The sequence below is a fragment of the Ahaetulla prasina genome, chromosome 3 (genome assembly GCF_028640845.1).
Source record: "Ahaetulla prasina isolate Xishuangbanna chromosome 3, ASM2864084v1, whole genome shotgun sequence".
NCBI classification, from domain to species: Eukaryota; Metazoa; Chordata; class Lepidosauria; order Squamata; family Colubridae; genus Ahaetulla; species Ahaetulla prasina.
This window is the reverse complement of record NC_080541.1, coordinates 52,273,731-52,296,809: the sequence shown is the minus strand read 5'-3', so window position 1 is coordinate 52,296,809 and position 23,079 is coordinate 52,273,731. Positions and strand designations below refer to the sequence as shown.

Sequence of the window (23,079 nt, the reverse complement as noted above, 5' to 3'; positions counted from 1 at the left end):
CAAACAAAAGAGCCTCGTCCCAGAACAGTTTGCGCATCTCCCCCCACACCACCCAGCTGTAACAGACAAGCAGAATTGGTAGCCGGTGCTCCCCCCACAAACCCAATCCACGATGCACGAGAGGCATGCACAGATGATGATACACGGTGCATTACTGTGGAACTGGTGGGCGGTTAGAAAATTTTACTACTAACAGAGATACAAAAGTGGGTGGTAGGTATAAAAAGGTTGACCACACCTGGCTTATGCCAACCCAAAGTTCTTGTTAAATGGGGATTACTTATATCCAGTAATCTCCATCCGGCAATATTACCTGTAATTCTAGAACTCCAGTCTAATACTGAGAATTACAAAGAGTACATTATAGACAGAATCAAATTGAGTGCCTATCAACAGAAAGACAGAAAATGAATGAATGAACAGTCCAATTTCCCAGTCCCACTTTTTCTGTGATAGAGCGTTTCAATTTCAATTCAACAACCACAGGCGATACTTTTAAACTAAACTCAACGGGTATATAGACCAAGGCATTTATGGATTCCTAGCTGCTATCATATAAAATATTGTGCCTAAAGCAAGCTGTCCTTGAAAAATACATAAGCTGAAGCTATCAAAATAAAAAAGACAACTATTGATGCTGAGCTCCTGGTGAAAAGTTAGTCTACAAATCAAAGCATAAATAACCCTTCCAGATCAAAGTTCTATAATGAAACAAATAAGAGAACATATGATCTTTCTTTTTTGCCATTTTTCTATATCTCTGACCTTTAGAAGACCAAGAAGATTCAGATGTTCCTTATTGACCCAAATTCTTTTTAAACATAGATGTTTATAAACCATGAAATAATAGTGGAAAAATTCTTAGATCTGTTTTTCTTATCAGACCCAAATCTGTATATTTTTAAAAAAAAATATAAAAGTATTTCTGGCCTGACTGCCACTCTAACCTTTATTATCCTTCTAAATTTTGACCTACCCGTTTCTTTTTCACAAATTTGCTGAAACATCCAGAGATGAATTAAATAAATTAATGAAAAGGCTGCTCACTTTCCCATTAAAGATGAAGTCCATGAAATGTTCTACCCTGCAATGACGAACTCAGCTAAATTAATTATCTGCTAACATGGAAAATTTTTTAAAAAAATCTTTAGTTGACTCTTGTATTTCTCATAATATACTCAATGATATCTGTTTCATCTCTTGTGCCCTTCCAAAATGGTTTATATCTTTCCAAATATGTGATCTTTTACTTCCCTGACCATTTGATATTAAATTTCTTAGATTTCTTATCTCAAATACTGTGCTTCCAGTTTTGATCTCCAGAGGCTTCTCACACATTCTCCCAGGATCAATAGCCACTCTTGATCTAAAACAACCTAAAATAATAGTTCTTTCTTTTTTTTTCTTTTTTCTTTACCCTGATGACACTTAAGGCAAGATCAGAAGGTTGAGGAATGGGTTGCACATCATCTTCTATCTCTAACCCTTGAGTTTGGAAGCTAGTAAGATGTTGTCTATTGGGATATTGCTATCAGCTAGCAAAGCAGAAAAGGTCTTGATTATAGAGTCTAAATTTAGAAATAAAATTGATATATTTTTAGTTTGCCATAGTATGAATTAATGTAATGGATAGATGTTATAGTTTCCAAAAAAGAGTCTAGGACATGATTAATGCCTAATTTTCCATTAGAAAAATGAGGTGTCAACTTTTTAAATACTTTTATGGTTGGGTAATGGAGAACATTTATTTATATCCCTTTTTAATAAAAAAAATCTCTCAGTTACTATAATGAAAAATTATTTTAAGCTGTTGGCTGCAACCCAAAATATGCAGAAAAAAGCTTTATTTTCTTTATTCCTGCACTTCTCCCCACTCCCTCTTCCTCTGCTTGTTACAAATAGTAACCTGTTCTTCCAGTAAGCTGATGGATCCTTTGCTTGTACTTTTCTGAATTGCTGCTGTTACATTTAAGAAATTGGTTTGCAGTCCAATTTTCTTTTGCTTCTCTTGGGAAGATATTCTTGATTACCTGCAGTTTTTCTTAGACACACTGTTTACATACTTTCTAGTCTTTAACACACTGGGATTTGTTTACACAACCTCTGTATATAAAATATAATTTATAGAATATAAAACTAGGTTACCTTGCAATTGTGTCGCAACAGCAGCATTATTCAGTTGCAGTTTGGGGGTTATAATTTAGGACAAACACAGATTTATAAGCAGAATTCAAGACTTTAAAGGAAAATATTTAAGGCAACAAATGTCAGTAAATCTCACCAGAGAGAAATCACTCAGAGTAGACAATGTTGGTTTAAATAGCGTAATGACCTGATGCAGTAAATTTTACCTATCAGTTCACTAGCCATGAATAACAGTTGGATAAGTGTTATAACAATCACACATGCATTTTATGCTACAGTATTCAGTTGCATTGTTTATATACCTGAACATCAAGTTCATATGCATAGTATATGAATTGGCTTAGTATATGAAAAGTGCTTAGTAAGTAAGCACTTTTTGTATTTTCAAAACTAGATTTAAATCTGTACTATTGCACAGACACCATGCCAATCTCAGTGTATTCTTATGATTCTGTAGTTTAATATTTTGAAACATATTCATTTAGTTCTCTGTTGTAACATACCTTTGGTAATATATGGCCCAATATTACCTCAAATTCATTTGGTTATAGCCAGAGGAAGTTGAAATTACTGAGATAAGTTTATCATAACATGTATAACTACATGACATTTATCCTACTAAGAATACTTACAAAATGACAGTATATATTATCAATACAAATAATTTCACTTGGAAAATAATGTTTCATTTCATTTCCCATTCAGAATGTAAAATATAGAAATATAATTAAACCACTTTCCACAAAAATCTGTATTAATCCCTTTTTGCATTTCACTTGGTTTTCTCAAATAAAATCCATTCATTTAGCTAAGGAATGGTTCATCTGGAACTCTATGGGTAATCCATATTGTCAACTCATCCGGTGTGCACCATGTTGAAAAATAACTTCAGTCATTTTCTTGCACTTATTTTGAAGAAGTTTTGGCATTGTATACAATAGTTTAAGCATTGATGCATCCCTGTATGATAGTTGATATTGTATGCGTCAGGATTATTAAACCTCTATTCCTATGGCAAAATAGGAGAATTTAAGAATCTGAATTTCCCCATTGCAGAATAGTAAAAGAGTCTAGTCTGAGTTTGAACCTAAAAGAAGCTCCAGCCTGTATTTGTTTCTCTGGTGTTTCAAGGTGCAAAGGGTGACCATACAGTATGTATTTATACTAATGGCATACACATATTTGGTTAAGGAAGCTTACCTAACTGCTAAATTTCCTTGTAAAAAAGTGTATCTTTTAGGGAAGTTGGCTCAATTGAAATATTTGAATATGTTGTGATTTCTACTGGAATGTAATTTATGGCGCAGTTTTCAGTGACCTTTCTAAATTACTTACAGTGTGTGGATTTTTGGCTCTGAACATTTTTCAATTAATTTGTTAGCACTCATTACATATTTGAATCTTCTGACTGCCACAATCTTTCTTTGATAGTGTATTTAATTCATATAATTTAGAAAAAGCTAAAATCTCAGACTCCAGATTATTTCATGCCTCAAAAGATACATTGGGTTAAAGTCAAAATTTTAATGACCATATTTGGATATGAATGGAATCATATTTTACACATTGAAAAACAGACTCCTATGAGATTTGACCAAACTGATAAGTGATGGAATGGTAAAGATTCAGCTTTATTTTATAGACTCTCTTAAATATAAATTGATTAAATGATTATTACATTTCTAAAAAACATTATAGTTAATCATTTTCTTCATGATACCTTCCTCTTAAATGTCTGCAAGAAAGGGTCTAAAATAATCTTTTCCTCACAAATTTCTAAAAGGCAATAACAATTTAATACTGTCCTTTAAAATGGGAAATCAATATTGGATGATAAAATGTTAATTTAGTAAAGTAAGCCTTTGATGTTATAAAGCTAAAGTTTTACTACTGTAGTATAATCAAGTAATGTAATGTCTACAGTATTTCTGCTTATATTAACTATAGAATTACAACCTATAATAACTGGATCTTTTATTTGAGAAATATTTCTGCTTATCAATTATGTAGAAAGGTTAAGTGATAGCTTTATAAAACAGTAATGGTAATATTGGATTGAGCTGCAGGGAGTCAAACAGATAATAGATTTAACTGGTTGAATGCTTCTTAAGATATTAGCTATACAGAAAATTTGATCATCTGTAAAATAGTGTATTCTTTTAGGAAATCATAAAGAATTGAAGTTTTATAAAATGAATGTTTGCATGGTATAATATGTATTCCAGTTATAAAAAAGTTAATATTTACTAAGGTTTGAGATTTTACTGGCTTATGAAAATAACTGGTGGGTTCTATCAAATATGTTTTCCCCTTTTAATTTTTTTTTAAAAAGTTAATCTTTTTGGTGCAAATCTTCAGAAAGTGCAAGCCTGGCAAATAGTAATTTCATTGTGTTTAATTGGACAAAATCAGATTTCCAAACCCAAAAGAAGAAGAAAATAACTTTCAAAAACAATTGTTGTTCTGGCTCATTAAAGCATTGTTTCTATTAGATAGCATTTCTTGAGAACTGTAAAAATTAATAGTGTATTTCAAAAGTACTTTATTGGCATGTTCCTCCAAATAATTTAATTTTCATGGTTAATTGTGCCCTCTTTGTAACATAGACTATTGAATTGTCTATTTAGAAATTTTTAGTTTTCTTTTTCTTTAATTCTTTAATTTATACAATACATGTTCTAAAGATTTAAAAACATTCTGATGTAATGATTGATTCTGAGCAGAAGTCTTACAAGAAGCTCATAACAATAACTTTAACTGACAGATTTTTTTGTCTATTATTCCTTTTGGAAGCAATATATTTTATTTAATGTATTTAAATTAGATCATGAGAAGTGTGGAACTTTACTTGGTGAAAAATGGATACTTTCATGTTTCAAATGTTTCTAGTGTAAAATGTTAACTGACTTCCAACTCTTAATATAAAAAGAGATTGAAGATGAATGGAGGAAGCTAGAAGCAAAAACTGCTACTTCTTATTTTGGTTTTTCTTAACCATACCTAGTTGCTATTCACTCTGCAAACTCTAACATAATATTGTGAATGCAGACTGTAGACTTCAAGATTCAAAAAATGTAAGCCCTCATCTAGCCAAGAAAAAGGTTGCTCACACTCGTAATGTATCTATTTTATCTCCATTGCAAGTCATCCACTGCATTCGTCTCATGTCATCATTAGAAACGAGATTGAAGAAAGGGTCACAATCCTAGTAATATATTGTTTTATTAGCTTTGAATCCTACACACTGCAGTTCTGTGAAATAATGCATTAGTTTACTTATTTCTTAACTCTGTATGAAGCTTGGACATATTGTTGGTCTAATAATTTCTTGCTAACTAAAAGTGTACCCTTTTTTTAAGAGATGAGAAATATTGGACATCAATTAATATTTCCAATCTTGCTATTGTTTGTTACATCTCAAAAGTATTTCTTTGATTTGCTGTTAGATCATAAACAAAGATTGCATCATTATTAGAAAATTAGGCCCATTGAACAGAATGGACGTAACCATTTCCACGTAAACATGCATAGGATTCCAATATCATAATCAACAGAACATTATTATAGGCACACTCATGTTGGATTAGGCCACTTGCATTTAATTTGATGACTATAATGAAAATGCTACCGTATTTAATAATAGCAAATTATTCCCTATGTTATTCCTACTTTCTATCCTTCCCCATTTCACATGATTGGAGCTCTCTTCTTATGTACTCTTAGTTGAAGCAATCTCTGACAGTGTCTTCTGCTACCATCGGCTTATTTTCTAGATGGGAAGTGATGGAGTTTTGCGCCTCAGTAGTTCCGCTCTAAATAATGAATTCTTTGCATATGCAGCACAAGGGTGGAAACAGCGATTGGCAGAAGGTAATTTTCTACTTGTTACTAGATTTAACCAATAGTGTTTTTCCCTCCGTAAAGAGATCCCGTCTTATGTCACAGCCAGGAAAACATTCATTTCAATACTTTTAATATTTTATTCTCTCTCAACCCAATGTACCTTGCACAATTGTTGTGGAGAAAAATTGGGGACAGAGTGCGCTAACGCTGCTTTGAGCTCCTGGAGGAAAGGCGGGATAGAAAACTAAAAAATGAAATTGATATTATGTAAAGTGGCAAGATTTCAAAACTATGTACACTAGATCATCTTCCAGTTGTGTTAAGCACATCTGTCTCTTATGCCTCACAACAGATTACCATTGGATACTTTCACTTAAAATATGAACAAGCATTTTCATCAGTGTCAGCTTTGGAAACCTAAATGCATGTGACTAAATCCCACCAATACACTCTAGAAATACTAAAAACAGCACTACAAGTACCATAGGTTTAGCATAGGTTTCTCTCAAATTAATTTTGGATTGAGTTTTGAAGTTTGGATACAAATTTTGGATTGAATATTGGACCACTATTTGCAATAGGGGAAAATTTCAACCATCCATGCCTCATGAAAAGCTGCTGCGCGAAGATGGAGGCTTCTCAAGCAGTAGCTAGCAGAGCACAGGAACTGCATGATGTTTAGGAAAGCAATGTTGATCGTGCTTCACAATGTGCAAAAAATCTTTGACACTTGTCTAAATTTTGAAACCTTAGAGCACAGTTGGCCAAACAACTTTAGCACAGCATTTGTATAACGGGTCGCCTGCAGAAATTCCTGCACTACACAAAACTCAGTTGCACCCCTAGATTAATTCTTTGGATCTTCCATTTCTTGTATCTTTTAGGAGAATTTACACCTGAGATGCAGTTGCGCATCAGGCAAGAAATTGAAAAGGAAAAGAAAACAGAACCCTGGAAAGAGAAGTTCTTTGAAAGATTTTATGGAGAAAAGTAAGTATAAAAGAGAAAAAAAATGTCCTCAGATATGTAATAATGTGCATAGCTATTAACAAATACATTTGCCTTTCATGAAATCTAAATTTTAGTTTTAAAAAGTGCCTAATAAATTTACCAATTATTTTAGTTCCTATTGGAATTGCTAAAATTTCCTTGGATTTATTTTTTCAATTTCTCAACTTCCTATTTTAAACACTAATAAGTAATCTAAAATTTCACCAAACCTTTTCCCAAATATATTAAACATTAAATTCAAATAGAGACAATATAATACAGACTGAATATGAATAGTAAATCCTATCCTTTTTTAACCTTCAGAAAGAATCAAATTTCAGAAGGAATCAAAAGTAATAAAATTAGGTAAATATAATCACAAAAATTATTTCAGTACTTGTTTTTCCCTCATAAAATCCTTTACTAGGGTATTGACTTGAGTGAATAAAAACAATGTATGTTTGTGTGTTATATTGTATAGAAATGCATATATTTATTTTATAGAGATACCAAAAAAACCAACAGTGGAAGAACATTTCTGTTTGAAAAAAGTTTCAGAGTAACATGCTTGATTCTTTCATAAATACATATTAAGCTATTATACTTAATACTTAAAATAAGTGTAGAGATTACACTGTCTGTACTAGCAAAACCTTTACCAATTTTACATAGTGCCTTCTCATTCTAAGAAAAATAAGTCTATTGTGCTTTTTCTTGTTTAATCCGTCTTTTATCTCATGTGATCTTCTCCTATTATCCTTAGTATGAATTGGACTAGTTGGGGCCAATTGGAATTATAGTCTGGCTCATCTGAAGAGCATTAAATTAATATATAAATATTTTCAAGAAAATTACATGTATTGTGAGGTCACCTTTCTCACATAACAAATCCAAATATTGTATATTATATCAGACAGGGTAATTCGATACATAAATGCTCAGAAAGAAATCCTGTTAAATTTGTTTCCAGAAAGCATTGCCAAAACACATCAGCACTGCTACCAAGAAAATTATATGGATGTAGCCATAAAGTAGAGCTTTACTCAAAGAACACTTTACTTGGGCATAATAGGAAAACACAAGAGGGAAATGTTAAATGAATAAATCATATTAGTTATATTCAATTTTAAAATGAAATTCAAATTTCAATAAATCAATTTTTGGCTACATCTACTTTTTGAAATTGAGGTTCTGGCATGTCATTAAAGGCCCCCTCAGACTTAAAAATATTGTGTACCTAAATGCTAAATTTATAGTGACAGAATAGTTAGATTAGACAAAAATACTTTCTATCAGTAGACTGAAATAATAATAATAAATAAAAAAACACCAGTCGAGGAAGTTAAAAATAACAAAATTTAAGGTAAACCCCTTTTCTTCTTTAGAGATTTACAACACCTTCATGGCATCACCCAGCCATTACTGAGGTGATATAGAATCTGTCTTCATTACTGTCATTTTGGCACAATAATGGTTGGCTGACTCTAGAATATGCTGTAAACTGCTAGTGGAGAAATGGCCAGAGGTGACAGGCTTTTAACACACTCTCCAGTCCACCGATAGATTTTCTATGATATCACTGAAAGCTGGATACCAGGGCAAGCAGAGTAATTTTCTGCATGTAACTGTGTAATGTCTCTTTGCCCTGGCTTTGATTGAGTATGTATCACTGTGGAATGAAATGTCAATATCTGTAAATAAATGGCAAAAATGTTGTTATGTAAGCACATTTAAAATTTCTTTTATTAGTCAAATATACTTTTTCTAGATCAGAACTTTGGTACATTTGATTCCTTTAGAGATTATATGTTTGTAGCATAGAATGAAACTCAATAGCTATTTTTCTGACATAAGTTTATTGAAATATGGTTATTTAATTTAACTCTGATTTCTGACTAGGTTGGGGATGTCAGTGGAAGAATCTAGAAAGCTTACATCAGTACAAAATAATGAAGATGATAATAAATCCCTCTCTGGTTCTTCGGATTTGCCTGGTCCTTCAAGAGAGCCTTCTTTTGATGACCATGAAGAAAAGAGCAATCAATCGCCACTCTTGCCAGAGAGAGATTTCTGTCAGGCACTTTGCAACATGGAACATGTTCCTTCCAAGGATCTAATGGCAGAAACAGAAGACATTTTGATTCCAGAAGAATCCATTATTCAAGAAGAAATTGCTGAGGAAGTTGAGACCAGTATTTGTGAATGTCAGGAAGAGAACCAAAAAGAACATGTGAATTCAGAACAACCAGTAAATTCAATTGGTACAAATGAAGAAACAGATCCATTACCACTTACAGGGAATTCTGAATCCTGTGTTGTGATGAATGATGTATTAAGTCCATTATCTCATGTTGAAATCAAAGAAGAGGAAAGATTGGTTTATCCCCAGGAAGAAATGTCAGTTATAACAGATCAGATAGAAAGCAGTTTATCACCTTCACAGTCTGCTTCTTCCTCAAATTCTGTTAGTAATGTGGAAGAAAAAGATTTGGAATCCATAAAAGAACTTAGTCCTCATGGAAAATATTCCCCTGTCCTTAATGGTTCCTTATTCACTGGTGGAGGTGTTGCAGTACATATGGAATTGCAAAGTGACCCTGATGAACTGTCCTCTGAAAATGCCTGTATTTCTGAAACATCTTTTTCTGCTGAAAGCCCAGAAGAACCATCTGCCAGTATTGCATCTCCTGGAGGTGACACCCAATCGACTTCAGAGGAACCTTCTACACCAGTGTCTCTTGAAACTGTGTGCTCATCAGACATGTCTTGCACTGAAAATACTGAAACTAATACTCAACAAAAATCTGTTGATGATAATCTGAATACATCTTTAATGTCTGAAATATCTCCACTGCCAGCCTCACCTGTAACATCAGAAGCATCTCTATTGTCAAATTTGCCCCTAACTTCAGAGGCATCACCAGTTTCTAATTTACCTTTACCATCAGAAGCTTCCCCAATGTCTGATTTGCCCTTGACATCTGAAACTTCTTCCGTGTCTTCTGTTCTTTTAGCTTCTGAAACATCTCATTCAAATAGTTTACTATTGCCTTCAGAAGCATCTCCACTTTCCAATTCACCAGTGAGTGAAAGATTTATTCAGCAAAGAAAATCATTGTGTTTGTCTGAAGAATCCTTGTCACCTCTGAAAGAAGAAATATGTAGCATTCCTAATATTCCACAAGAAGATAATATTCCATCACAACAAAATTCACTTCAAGGGGTACCTGATGCTATGAAAGCTGTCATATCCGAACCTTCACTAGCAGAAGGATGCCAGTCCAGAAATCTTACTAATCAAACTTGTAGGTCACAAACTGAAATAGAGAACCATTTCATTTCTTCGCTTGCAGAAAGCTCTTCTCCAGAAGTGATAAAAATGAGAAATCATGGTAGCCACCAACGATCTGAAAACAAAAGTACAATCTCTCAACTGGAAGTATCTGTCTTAACAGAAGTGGCAGAATGCAAAAATATTGAACCTCTTCCATCTAAGTCTCATGATAAGTTATATACCTCAGCATCATCTTTAGAAATTGGCAGAAATAAGTCTCACAAACTTCCAGGGACTATACAGAATCGGTTTGAAAGTTCCTATTCTTCAAAATCAAGTGAAGTTACCAAGTCACCTGAAGTAAGAAATGAAAGCAGGGACCTGGAGATTCCAAAGAGGAAAACAGCTGAACATCACAGTTTTGGAATCTGTAAAGAGAAGAGAGCTAGAATTGAAGATGATCAGGCCCATCGTAATTCATCAACAAATTCATCCGAAAGAGAACCACCACCTAGAGAAGAGCCCAGAGTCCCACCCTTAAAGGTAAATTGAAATTTACCTTTAGAAACTTACATATTACCTGGATTGTATTTAGCTAAATCAAGAAACACTGGAAATTGTTTCCATAAGCAGTTTCCACAAATAACCGATACCTCCTAATTACTAATTTTTGCCTGCAAAATCATTTTGTTCCTTGTAGGGTGCCAATAAATAGATTTCTTTATATCATCCTCAGTTGACATGTCACCATTATGAAATACTATCTTTTATAAAAGTGATTTTCAGGAACCTTCAGGAACATAGCATTAGAAATTGTCAATAGTATTTTGCAAATGTTTGTTTTGTCATTGAGCAATGCATTAATAAAAAAGGGAAATTGTTCACTGTAACATTTGTAAAATCATAAACTGTGTCATTCATGCCTCTGGTTCTTAAGATGCATTATATTATGCAATGAAAATAATGAAATCACTAACCATAAATGAGAGAAGTCATATGAGAGATAAAAGCGTGCTATCCCCCGGGCTTTGTGGAGTTTTGTCAGTTACTTAGGTAGTCAGACATACACAATTTGTAGAAGGGTATGAACTATAAACGTTGCATTCTTGCTTTATTTGCTTTATTTAGTCGCTGCCTATGCATAGTTTCTTGTAACAGAGATCCACAGAAGTGGTGTCCATTCAGATACTACCAACAGTTGGGTTAAGATAATTGAACTTTGATGTATTAAATTATAACCATGACTAGAAAGAGAAACTACCTATGAAAATAATTGGAAATGCTTTTCTGGCTTCTATAGAAAATTCAATGAAATCTTTTTTCAAATATCTATATTCTGAATACAACACTGAAAATCAGAAAATATGATTGTGAAAAGCAAACTGTACAGAAAGAGGCATGCAGCATAAATAGATGTTCTGGAAAATATTAAAGGACCTTGAAACTAAACTCATTATTTTCTGACAATGCAAATAGTATTTCCTCCAATTCATAAAGCAATATATTAATGGGGGAATTAATAATATATAGAATATTAAACATTTGCTTGTGCTAATTAAACATTTTCACCATCATATGGTAAAAACTTAAAGCTGTTCACCATAAACTATGATTTTCTAATACTGTTTTAATATATTCTCTTTTCCCATTCAGATTCAACTCTCAAAAATTGGCCCACCCTTTATCATCAAGAGCCAGCCGGTTTCCAAACCAGAACCTAGGGCTACTCCAAGTACCTCCGTGAGCAGCGGGAGAAACACTGGGGCCAGAACTCTTGCAGATATCAAAGCAAGAGCCCAGCAAGCCAGAGCTCAGAGGGAAGCAGCAGCAGCTGCTGCAGTTGCTGCAGCTGCAAGCATTGTTTCTGGAGGGCTGGGGAGCCCCTGTGAAGGTGGGAAGACCCGAACATTGGCCCATATCAAGGAGCAAACAAAAGCCAAGTTGTTTGCAAAGCACCAAGCAAGAGCCCACTTTCTCCAGAGCAACAAGGAATGCAAGTCTCAGCAGGCTTTGAAAGAAGCTCCATCAGTTGTGGAGATCTCTGTAGCTTCTGAAACAAAGATTGAAGGTTCTACTGGTGTAATTATAGTTAATCCTAACTGTCGGTCTCCTAGCAACAAATCTGCTCACCTTCGTGAAGCTACTGCTTTATTGCAGCACTCTCTTAATGCCACTTCTTTGCCAGAAACTAGCACTGATATCCCTGTTCAAAATTCTGATGAAAGCATATCTGTGCCTCAGTTTTGTGAGAAAATGCTATCTTCTACCTCTCCAGACAGTATTTCAGTCCTATATAAGAAAAACTCAGTTCCTGGTTCTGTGTGTAGCACTGCTAAGTCAGGAACAATTAAGGAACTTTCTTTTGCTGGTGCAGTTGATAAGCCCTCTGTTTTAATGTCTGTTGAAAGTACAGACACAAAGACTAGCAATATAACTATGCTGAAATCCATCCAAGGGGCTGACACTCCATGCGTTGCTATTGTGCCAAAATGTCATGAAAACTCCGGTCCTCCAGCCACAGCCAACACTACCGTCTTGTCAGATTCTTTAGAGAAGAAAATATTACCAATGCCAAGTAGCAATGCAACTAGTGCAATTTCAAGTCAGTATATCACTGTGCCAACTTCATCTATTGTAAGTAATTTATCAGATCACCTGTCTGGCAGCTCTGTTTTGATTCCTCCAGGAGGATCTATAAGTAGATATCCTTCAGATAAGATATCCCTAACTGGGTGCAGCGACCCAAGTGCTTTGTCAAACAGCATCTCTGTTAGGGCAGCTTTACATGGAAATGAGGCACTTTCAGTAGGAGATTCCATTGGCAGGACTTCCATTTCTATATTTGCCAGCAACATGATGACTGTAAATTCTTATGAGAATTCCATCAAAATGAGTGCTGATGGCATAGAGAGAAATTCAGGGATGAGAAGCCGTTTAGATATGCCTGGTAAACCCTCAGTAGGATATATACAGGCACCTGCAAATAGATCCATTCCTTGTAAAGTCATTGTTGATCACACAATGACAACAATGAATTCAAGCTTATCTCTGGGTCTTTCCACGGAAAGTACAGAAAGTAGCGTGGAAGCACAAAACAGGCCGATTAGGATTGAAACTGCTTTACAAAACATAACATGCCCACAAGTATCTGTCATAAGTAGGCCAGAGCTACTTAATAATGAACATTTGGAGCCCAGCTCTGCTTTTAACAATGGTCCAACCAAGCAAGATGGCAAGCATTTACAAGCAACGTGTACTGCTCTTCGAGAAGTGCCTCTTGGACCTCAAGATAAACAGTTGGATGTTGTTCCTCCAACCCAAGGTTTCTCAGAACAGTTTCAAGATCCTTTAACTTTCAAGAGGGAAGCAGAAAGTATCTGTACCAACCGATATAATCCTAACAGCCGAATCTGTTGGAATGACAATGAGGTAATGAATACTGAGCAGTCTTTGGTCAATCATCTTAACCCAAGTAAGCCTAAGGAATATTCAGAAAATAACTGTTTAAAAAATGTGAAAACAGAGCCTTCAGGTTTGGTACATCTGCATGAGATGCATACAAGAAATGTGACAAGCATAGCCTTGCCTGTTAAGTCAGAAAGAAACGAATCTGACAAATGCTTTAGGATGGACATGGAAGATTTTGTAAGACCTGAAATGCCTGTGCAAACTGCAGAAATAGCCCCAAGCTCACAGCCAGCTCAGAGCTCTAAGAGATCTGTAACCGATTCCATGGAGCACTCTTTGGCACTGACAACAGAGACATTGAAAAGAGTTACAAATGCTGGAACCTCAAGTTGCCGCTTGTCATCAGTAGAAGCCAATAATCCTTTAGTGACCCAGTTACTGCAAGGCAACTTGCCATTGGAAAAAGTATTGCCACAGCCCAGGTTAGGGGCCAAATTAGAAATCAGTCGACTTCCTTTGCCTTTGCAAACTACCTCCAGGTGTAAATCAGTCACATCTGAGCGAAACGCAGTTGAAAACCTTTCCAGCTCCCCAAATGCAGATGGGAGAGATTTCACACCCACAAATATACTCCCACTACAAATCCGCAAACGTGAAAATCATCCCAAAAAGAGAGTAGCCAAGACGGCTGGAGAAATTAAATGTGAGCCTGGGAAGTCTTCAGTGGATTCAGATATTAAAGTGACTCCTTGTATAATCACTTCTAGCATGAATCAACTTGGACATGGCCAACTATTTAAACAGGAGTGGCCAAGCAAGCACACCATTCAAAGCAGAATAGCTCACAGTCCAGAGATTAAGCAGCAGAAAAGGCCATTGCCCTCGTGCAGTTTCCAGAAGAACTTATTTAGTGTAGAGAAAAATGGCATCTTCCACACCGAAACAAGTACCTCCCATCAACCACATTTCTACCAAATGCCAATGGCTGCCCGAGGCCCTGTTACCACAGCCACTTTGATGCAGGCAACTTTGAAAGCCCCATCTGGCTGCAGTTCCTTTGCTTTCAGCAGGCACCTAGAGCAGAAGGCCCTGGGAGAGGCCAATATGTCTACAGCACCTCACCAGCTGAGACTGGCAACTGTTTTTTCCCCAAACGTTCAAATTAAGGAAAGTGATGACATCCCCAGTGCCTCACAAACTCTGCAGAATAAATCATTAGTGCATCCTCCGCCCCCTCCGCCCCCTCCCCCTCCCAGTGCAGAAGCTCCATCTGATCACAAACAACCAGGAGTTACTATGGAAACCACCAAAAGACTTAGTTGGCCTCAGCCGGCAAATGTCTGTAGCAATATAAAATCAGAACCCATTTCTTTGGAGGAAGGCTTAAGCAGCAGCTGTGAGCTAGGCATGAAACAAGCTTCCTACGATCAGAATGAAGTCAAAGAACAGTTGAAAGCTTTTGCATTGAAAAATGCCGACTTTCCTTCCTATTTACTTTCAGAATCACAGAAGCCTTTTGCCCCATTAACTGCTCCAAAAATACAGGCGCAGCAGCAGCAGCAACAGCGTGGAAATTACCCTACAATACACTTTGGTAGCACAAGTTTCAAAAGGGCGACCTCTGCCATTGAAAAATCTATTGGAATTTTAGGGAGTAGTTCAACTACAACCACAAGCCTACCTATTCAAAATGCCCAAATCCCGGTTCAGAAATTTGCCGACAGCAGCAGCGCAGATGAGTTGGAACTGAAATGTTCTTGCAGGCTGAAAGCCATGATAGTATGCAAGGGCTGTGGTGCTTTCTGCCATGATGACTGCATAGGTCCTTCCAAATTGTGTGTAGCTTGTTTAGTTGTTCGATAGAATCCAAAGCACATTCCTTGTTAACACAGGAAAGCAAAAGAGAAGAATAACTGGAATTCTGTAGGCCATATTGTATCTGGATTTTTAAAAAAAAGTTGCTAGGGATGCTTTGGAATGGAGTGAGTTTGGCTTGCATGGCTCTCCCTGGTAATTCCCCTTTAAGAAGTGTCCAGAATTCTTACTGTCTTAAAATGTAACATTGTTCATGTCTTACTACATAATTTTATTTTTACCATTTATAAGTCGATTTCCCAGTGAAAAAAATGACAAATTGCTCAGTGTCCATGTTTCTGTGCATGAAAGAGTAGATGAATGTGGCACAGCCGTAGCCCATGGGGGAAAAAAAGAAGGATAAAAAAGAATGAAAGTCAGGTTCCCTTAGCAGACCATCATTGCAATGGCCATTTGGCAGGTTTTGCACACCTGGAGCCAAGATTGCCTGCAGTGATTGATTTTGATCCATTGGCAGCTAATGTGGGTAATTTGATCCCTTCTTAAGAAGCTGTTATACTAGAGTATAATTAAACCTGGCAACAAGTTTTAACAAACTAGAATCTTCATGGCTTTAGAAGTTCGGGACGGGAAATAAGTACAGCTATTATAATAGAATTTATTAATTCATTTATCTTCCTCAAGTTTCACTTATAATTTTGTCCTAAAATGAGATATTTAACATATATTCATAGTATGCACCATTTTATATCTAAGGGTATTCTGAAAAGTGATACCATTTTCAAAGCGATTCTTTGTTTCTGAAGATTTAAAAGAGCAAAGCAATCGTATGATTTATAGTCCTTTTAAATATGTTTACAACTTGGGATATTTTTAAATAACTTTTATGTTAAAACATTTTTGTCTGTTAACACAGCTTACCCCACAAATATTGTATAGCCTTGTAGAGGAATGAAGAGATTTTAAAGGGATACTAAATCTTACTCTCAATATTGTATTTACTAGTAGTTTATGTTAGTTATATACAAAATATATAGCCACCAAATTATTTGAGAAGAACTGTAGCAATTGCTAAGTTCTTTTTACTAAAGAGAAGTATTGTAAAGGGTTAAAAATATGGAACTTAATAAGAGGAGATGCATGGTTATCTTAAAAGTGAGGGAGTGAACATAAAATGTAAAAGGGAAGCAACTTGCATGCTATCACATGAATTTAATCACCAGAACTTAATAAACGTTAGAGAAAGATATCCTTTTTACCCACACAGTAGAACCTTACTAACTTCATGCCTGGTAATCCATTCACAAAACAGATATTTTCCGCCCACCCCTTGTGTTAAGGCTTTTAATAGCAAGATGCTTCAAAAAATGCAAATAGTTCTTATTTGAAATAAACAATTTGACGTTTATTTTGTATTCTCAAGTTTTAACATAATGAGGATTTTAAAAATAAGTATAACATTAAAATATACTTTAGTATATTATATGTATTTTATCCTCTTTTATTATTAAACTATATAAGACTTCCAGGCATTTCTAACTATTAGTAAAGCTCTACTGTTTGGACATTATACTTTTGTGGGGCCATATTAAACATGAAACTCATTTTCCTTTTTTCCTTAATGAGCTGCAATAAGCAGGCTTGCATTCCCTTATTCAGAGATCTTGTGAGTTGACTGGATTGGATTTCTGTTCTGTTTTCATAGCAGGTATATTAACAGTAGTCTTGATCTTCTACGGTATAATCAAATTTACACCATTATAATTGCCTTACTAAAGCACTCATTTTAGAAGATTTATGCATATTTCAGCACTTTCAGGTACCTCTGAAGAGATTATTTTAAAAATATAGATTTAAAAGGCATGTTTTTGTAATGTTCCAAATAGATGGACTTGTTGTTAAAGATACATGTGTCTCCATATTAGCTAAATTCGAGATCTTTTTGGTACAGTAATTAAATACAGCAGGTGAGTTTCCAGATTCAATCATTGTGAACAGTTTTTAGATTGCCTTCTATCAGTCTTAAATAAATGGTAGCTGCTATAGCACGCCATAGGACATGTGAGCACAATTCAGAGAAAGTTAAGCACTTACAGTAACAATTTTAGTCATTCTGACCTGCACTGAATATCATAAACATGCCAAGGATTTGTCTGCAAGCATCTTAGTCTGGAATGAAAATTTGAAGTGCCTGGGTGTCTCCAGGTTATATTTGTTTGTCTGTGTGTGGCTAACAGCATTAAAACATTCTGTTTGAACTATTGGAGTAAGGGGAAAGACTGGAAATTAGCTATAATGGCCATTCCATTAATGAAAATATTTTAAAAGGTGGATGTTCCTGAATCTCAGCACTTACTTGATAAAGGCACTCACACTGTTCCTTGAACTATGTTCCAAATAGCATCTTCTCCCAGGCTCAGGTTACTGACCTTTGGTAGTAGATATAAGGTGGAAAAATGTAATTCCTTATGTATATGCAATTATGTTTGACCGATAAACAGCAGGCAAAAGAAACCTTAGGATTCCTTCTTTGGGTGCCTATTTTGCAATTTAATATACCCATCTATATACAAGTAGTCCTCAACTTATGACCACAATTGAGCCCAAAATTTCTGTTGCTAAGTGAAACAGAATTTAAGTGAATTTTGCCCCATTTTACAACCTTCCTTGCCACAGTTGTTAAGTGAATCACTGCAGTTGTTAAGTTAGTAACTTGGTTGTTAACTGAATCTGGGTTCCCCATTGACTTTGCTTGTCAGAATGTTGCAAAAGGTGATCACATGATCCCAGGACAATGCAGCCATCATAAATATGAGTCAGTTGCCAAACCTCTGAATTTTGATCATGTGATCACAGGAATGCTGTAACAGTCATAAGTGAAAAATGGTCATAAAGCACTGTTTTCAGTGTCGTAACTTCAAACTGTCACTAAATGAACTGTTGGAAGTAAAGGACTACCTGTATAGATATAGCTCTTTCCACATAATCTTTTAAGACTCAGATGTACCATTAAATATAAATCTAGATCAACTTTGGCGAATGATGAAAGGTAGTTCTTTTCACAATGGGTATATCTGGCATATATTAGAATGGCATGCTTATAAACTATTAATATAACATTGAAGAAAAGGCATTTAGTAAGGGTTGTTAAATATTATTATACATCTATCAACATTTTTCCCACTGTGAATCTTAAGCCACTATTTCTATTCCATCTGAAATTAATTTGATTTGCTATTTAGAAATGCCTGATGGTGGCAGTAGTGGCTTATAGTATTTGTTATCTGGAAGAAGACAAGTATTGTATTAATTTTGCATATTCCTGTCTCTTCTCATTTTTGCCCAAACATTGGTATGTCAGTATTCTACAAGATTGTCTTGTGGAAGTTTTTGACATGTATTTGTTTATCTGTGGAACGGGCAAAGGTGTTTTTTCATGTATAGTTATGTTAGGCAATTCTTACACCAGCAATTTTCCCTCTATTTCAATTGTGTGTATGATTCAGTGTGTGTGTGTGTGTGTGTGTGTGTGTGTGTGTGTGTTCATTCATGTTAGTGTGTGTGTATATGCACATCCTCGTCTGCAAATTAAGTGGCTATAATAAAAAGAAAAAGACATGCATTCATCTTCACGTGGTTTATATATAATGTAACAGATTTTAAAATAGTATGGTCCACAGAATTTTGAAATAGCGTAAGGCAGTAGATAGGTTATTGGACAGAATACTGTGGAAAAGTGCAGTTGTTTTAAGGAGAGAAGAGATCATTAGCAAAGAACATCTATATGTAACTGTCTAATCTCCATAGGAAGCTGGCACTGTGATACAGTGTTAGTTTGTGTGAAAAGGTGCTGTGATTTTATAGGAAGAGGTTCATGGAAATAGTTTTTTGTTCATATCTTGAAAAAAATTGCAACATGCATTTTCTGTTTTAAATATTTTCAGAAGTACTTTTCCTTGGGAAAGATAGTCAGATATATCAGCTCAAAGAACAGAGTCGCATACTCTAGGGCTATGTATGAAATGCTGGATTTAAATTTTTCATACAAGTGTTAGGGCTGTGAGGCAGGTATCTGTGAAATATCTACCATCCAATTTTCTACTTGTATGTTTCATCTCTGATTACACTATTATTTCCATTATCTGTTGAAGTGCATTTTTTAATTTGAAAGGATGTGCATGATCCTAACCAATCAGGAATCATATAGAGAAGACATTTGGGTTCTGGTGCAAGGTAGCTAGTCATGTGTAGCTACTTGATGTTGTAATTTAAGCAAACAAAGCTGCCTACTGGCTTTCAATGGAGAGAAAGAAACCTCCTGGCAGTGGGGTCAATGTAACCATCCCTTGAAGTCAATACGTATAGATAACTCCCTGAAAATATTGTAGTAGCAGGATTTCTGCTTGGTGCTTTTTTGTGTGTGTGCCTTTAAGTCAGTGGTGACTCCTGGTTACTTCCTAAACAAGTCCCTGAAACTTTCTTGGCAAGATTTTTAGCCCTTGCCCTCTTCCTAGGCTGAGAATGCATGACTGGCTAAAGCCACGCAGCTGGCTTTGCGCCCAAGGCGGGACTAGAACATGGTGTATTTTGGGGAGATCTTAACAAAAAGGTGTTCACCTTTCCAGGACATTAATGACATCATTTTTTTTGGTCATGGGGCCCTCAATATTTCTTCTAACAAAAATGTAAGAAGTTATCATAAGATTCACATCACAAAATACTGGAAAAAGTATATTCCACAAGGAATAGAGAAAAAGTCAGGTTGTTATTCATTGCAAAGGATGTGCATATGAAACTTTAAAAAAAAAACATTTCTCACATTCCCTCTTTACACTTTATACAGAAAATGTTCATTTGTATATGCTAACTTAAAGAAAAAAATAATATAATCAGGAGATGAGATAAGGCCAGCTAGCACAAAAAATCATTGTACATCCATATTCATGCAGCTCTTTTAAAAATTGATCAATACCCAGAGTTTTTCACCTTTGTTTTTAAGCAGTATTCTTTTTAGCAAGATATTCCATCATCTTTAACATTTTTATTAACAACTGTTAAGGTCTGTACATACTGTTGGGACATTTCCCATGTGGATTTTGTCTTTTACAAAATGTTTTTTACATGGAAATCCCTTATTTTATTGAAATAATAATGTAAAAAATTGAAGTTGGCACTCCCAATTTTGTATTCCATTTATCCTCTATGATGTAGTGCATGAAACTAATCTGGTTTGGGGAGAGAAAGGTTGAGCCATAAAGCAAAAATGTGTCCTATAGAATATCTTTCAAAGTGGTATGTGTTATCAGGATGAATGACTGAATTCTCTTTTCAGGACCATAGAATTTCTTGCTCAGTTTCTTCTGAACTGGTGCAGATGGTGCTTTATAATGCAGTTTCTAAAGAGAAATGTTCATATGCTGCAGTCCTTATAAACACGCACACAATTTCAGAGAAGTTGTTCTAGTCTCTGGTTTTGCATAATATGTTGAAGGCCAAGGACCAGCACTCAGGAGGAGATCAGAAACCCCATCTAGCAGGATCATCTTAGCTTCCATGTGGGAAGACATATTAAGCACTGATTTCCTGTGGGTGACAGCAGGAATCCTGTGCAACACTAAGAAGATGACCTGTTGGCAAATAAGCCTCAACCTGTGTGGCTAAATGTTTCTGAATTGAAGGGGAAGTCCTGCTGTCTTCAATCATCATGCTTTGTCATTGTAAAACCAACAAAATAGTATTTTTTGCCTAATTTAAAGGAGCTGCTTTTTTTTATAGCACATATTTCGCTTTGTACTATATTTGATAGTTTAAAGATAATTTAGCCTGTAGAATACTTTTGTCTTTGTATTGTTCATGAATGTTACAAGAAAAGTGCTTTACTTTGTTGCCATAATTCTCTTGTACTGCTGTAAAGTGGGGTTTTGTTTTGTTTCATTTTGTTTTTGTTACTGTTTTTCAAACACCTGAATCGATCAACATTTTTGGTACTGAGTTTTGTATGCTCTGATTATTATTATTTGTCAGTATTTTGAATGTTTACATCTCTTTGACACTAGCCATTCAATGCCTTTTTTCGGGAAGTATTTCTCATGCCCAGATTGAAGCAATGTGAAATCAACCCATATCTAGCATGCCTGAGGAACACACATTTATGTATTCTTACCATAAATAGATATTTTTGTCCTTGGATAGAGAAACAAAAACTCCTCTCAGTCCTCTACCAAAGAAATACACAAACACACCCACGCACTCACGCACATACACTTTGTGTTAAATTCTCAGAAAGGGGAACACTTGATTTCAGCGGCATTGCGGTGGTTATTCTTTATTACCTGAATAAATGTGACCAAGTGATTTTTTTTCTTTTAAGATACAGTGTTTGGTTTAGAATTCAGGGATCATGCTTCATCACTGGTGCTGTCTGTATTTTTTTTTTAAAGAAAACATTGTTTGCTTACCAAAATAATTGATCACAAAATTATAATACAAATGGAAACTTTTGTTCTGTCTACATGTTTGCTCTATTCCCCCCCCCCCACCAGTTCCTTGAAAATAATAATTTGGGCTTCAATATCAAAATATTCTAAACAAAATAAAAGCAAGAATAAACATTGGTTGGTGTATTATTTCCCCCACTTCTTTTAAATGTGCTAAAAGAAAATAAGGCAAAGTTCCACATTTTATTGTTTTGTTGGATGGAGGCCACAAAGTAGATGGAGCATTGTGACATATATGGGGGAGTAGGTTTGGAAGATATTTGGGTGGTATTTAATTAGTGATTAGTCTTTCTTAAAAAAATGCTATCAAAAAATACAATTAAGTTTCTCCACTCCGCTCCAAATTACCACAATTTACGAGGCAAGAAATCATACGTTAGGCAATAAAGTTGGAAAATCTCATGCTCCCAAGGATGCTATTACCGTGATAGGACAATAATCTGATGTTTCTCAAATTTGTTGTGTTTTTTTTTTTACTTCAGAAGCATAAAAGATCCCTTTATTCCTCTCTTTGTAGGCAAACATAGGAAGAAAATAGTTGAGGTTTGGCATGCAGAACCTAAAGCTCTTTGAGTTCTTCACAATTCACAACAACAACAACAACTAAAACCCTTTAGATCAGGTCTTGAGGTCACAGTCTTAAGGAATCTTTTTGTTTCTTTCGAGGAGGCAAAAACTATTATTTTCAGCCTGCTAGTCTTTTACTGGCAGTACTTCAGAAATATTAGATCTTCCTGGCCAGAGTACTTGGAGGTTAAGATTGTTCCTAAATTACATGCAAGACGTACACAGTGAAAGCAATTCAGTTAAATGCAGTTTGATTCTTTTCAGTTATTTTTGTACAGGAATGATTAAACCTAGTTTTAATATGCTGATTCCGCAAATTAAGACATGGAGAGCAAATGATTATACCTTACATAGCAGAAAGCAGCTCTATATATCTCTATCTCTATATATATCTATCTATCTATCTAATTTATCATATCCAGACCAAAGTGAACAGTCAAATCACAGAAATACCATAATAAGGATAAAAAGATGCACTGGGTGAACTTCTTTCTGTGTCACTATTAGGAAATGGTAAGACCCAAGAATCTGGGAAAAGGC

The 23,079-nt window shown here is 35.1% G+C and overlaps 1 protein-coding gene across 2 annotated transcripts in view; it reads left to right on the top strand.

Annotated features, from left to right (window-relative positions):
* ASXL3 (ASXL transcriptional regulator 3) overlaps positions 1–21,999 on the top strand; it is a 137,364-nt gene extending 115,365 nt beyond the window's left edge. Inside the window, exons 9-12 of one of the 2 annotated variants that reach the window (XM_058176925.1) lie at positions 5,919–6,015; positions 6,873–6,978; positions 8,878–10,795; positions 11,906–21,999. In XM_058176925.1, the coding sequence (XP_058032908.1) occupies positions 5,919–6,015; positions 6,873–6,978; positions 8,878–10,795; positions 11,906–15,523 (5,739 nt within the window). In that variant the 3' untranslated portion in view covers positions 15,524–21,999. The remainder of the gene's footprint in view (positions 1–5,918; positions 6,016–6,872; positions 6,979–8,877; positions 10,796–11,905) is intronic. The other variant, XM_058176926.1, reaches the window with a different exon arrangement.
* The last annotated feature ends 1,080 nt before the right edge of the window (positions 22,000–23,079 follow it).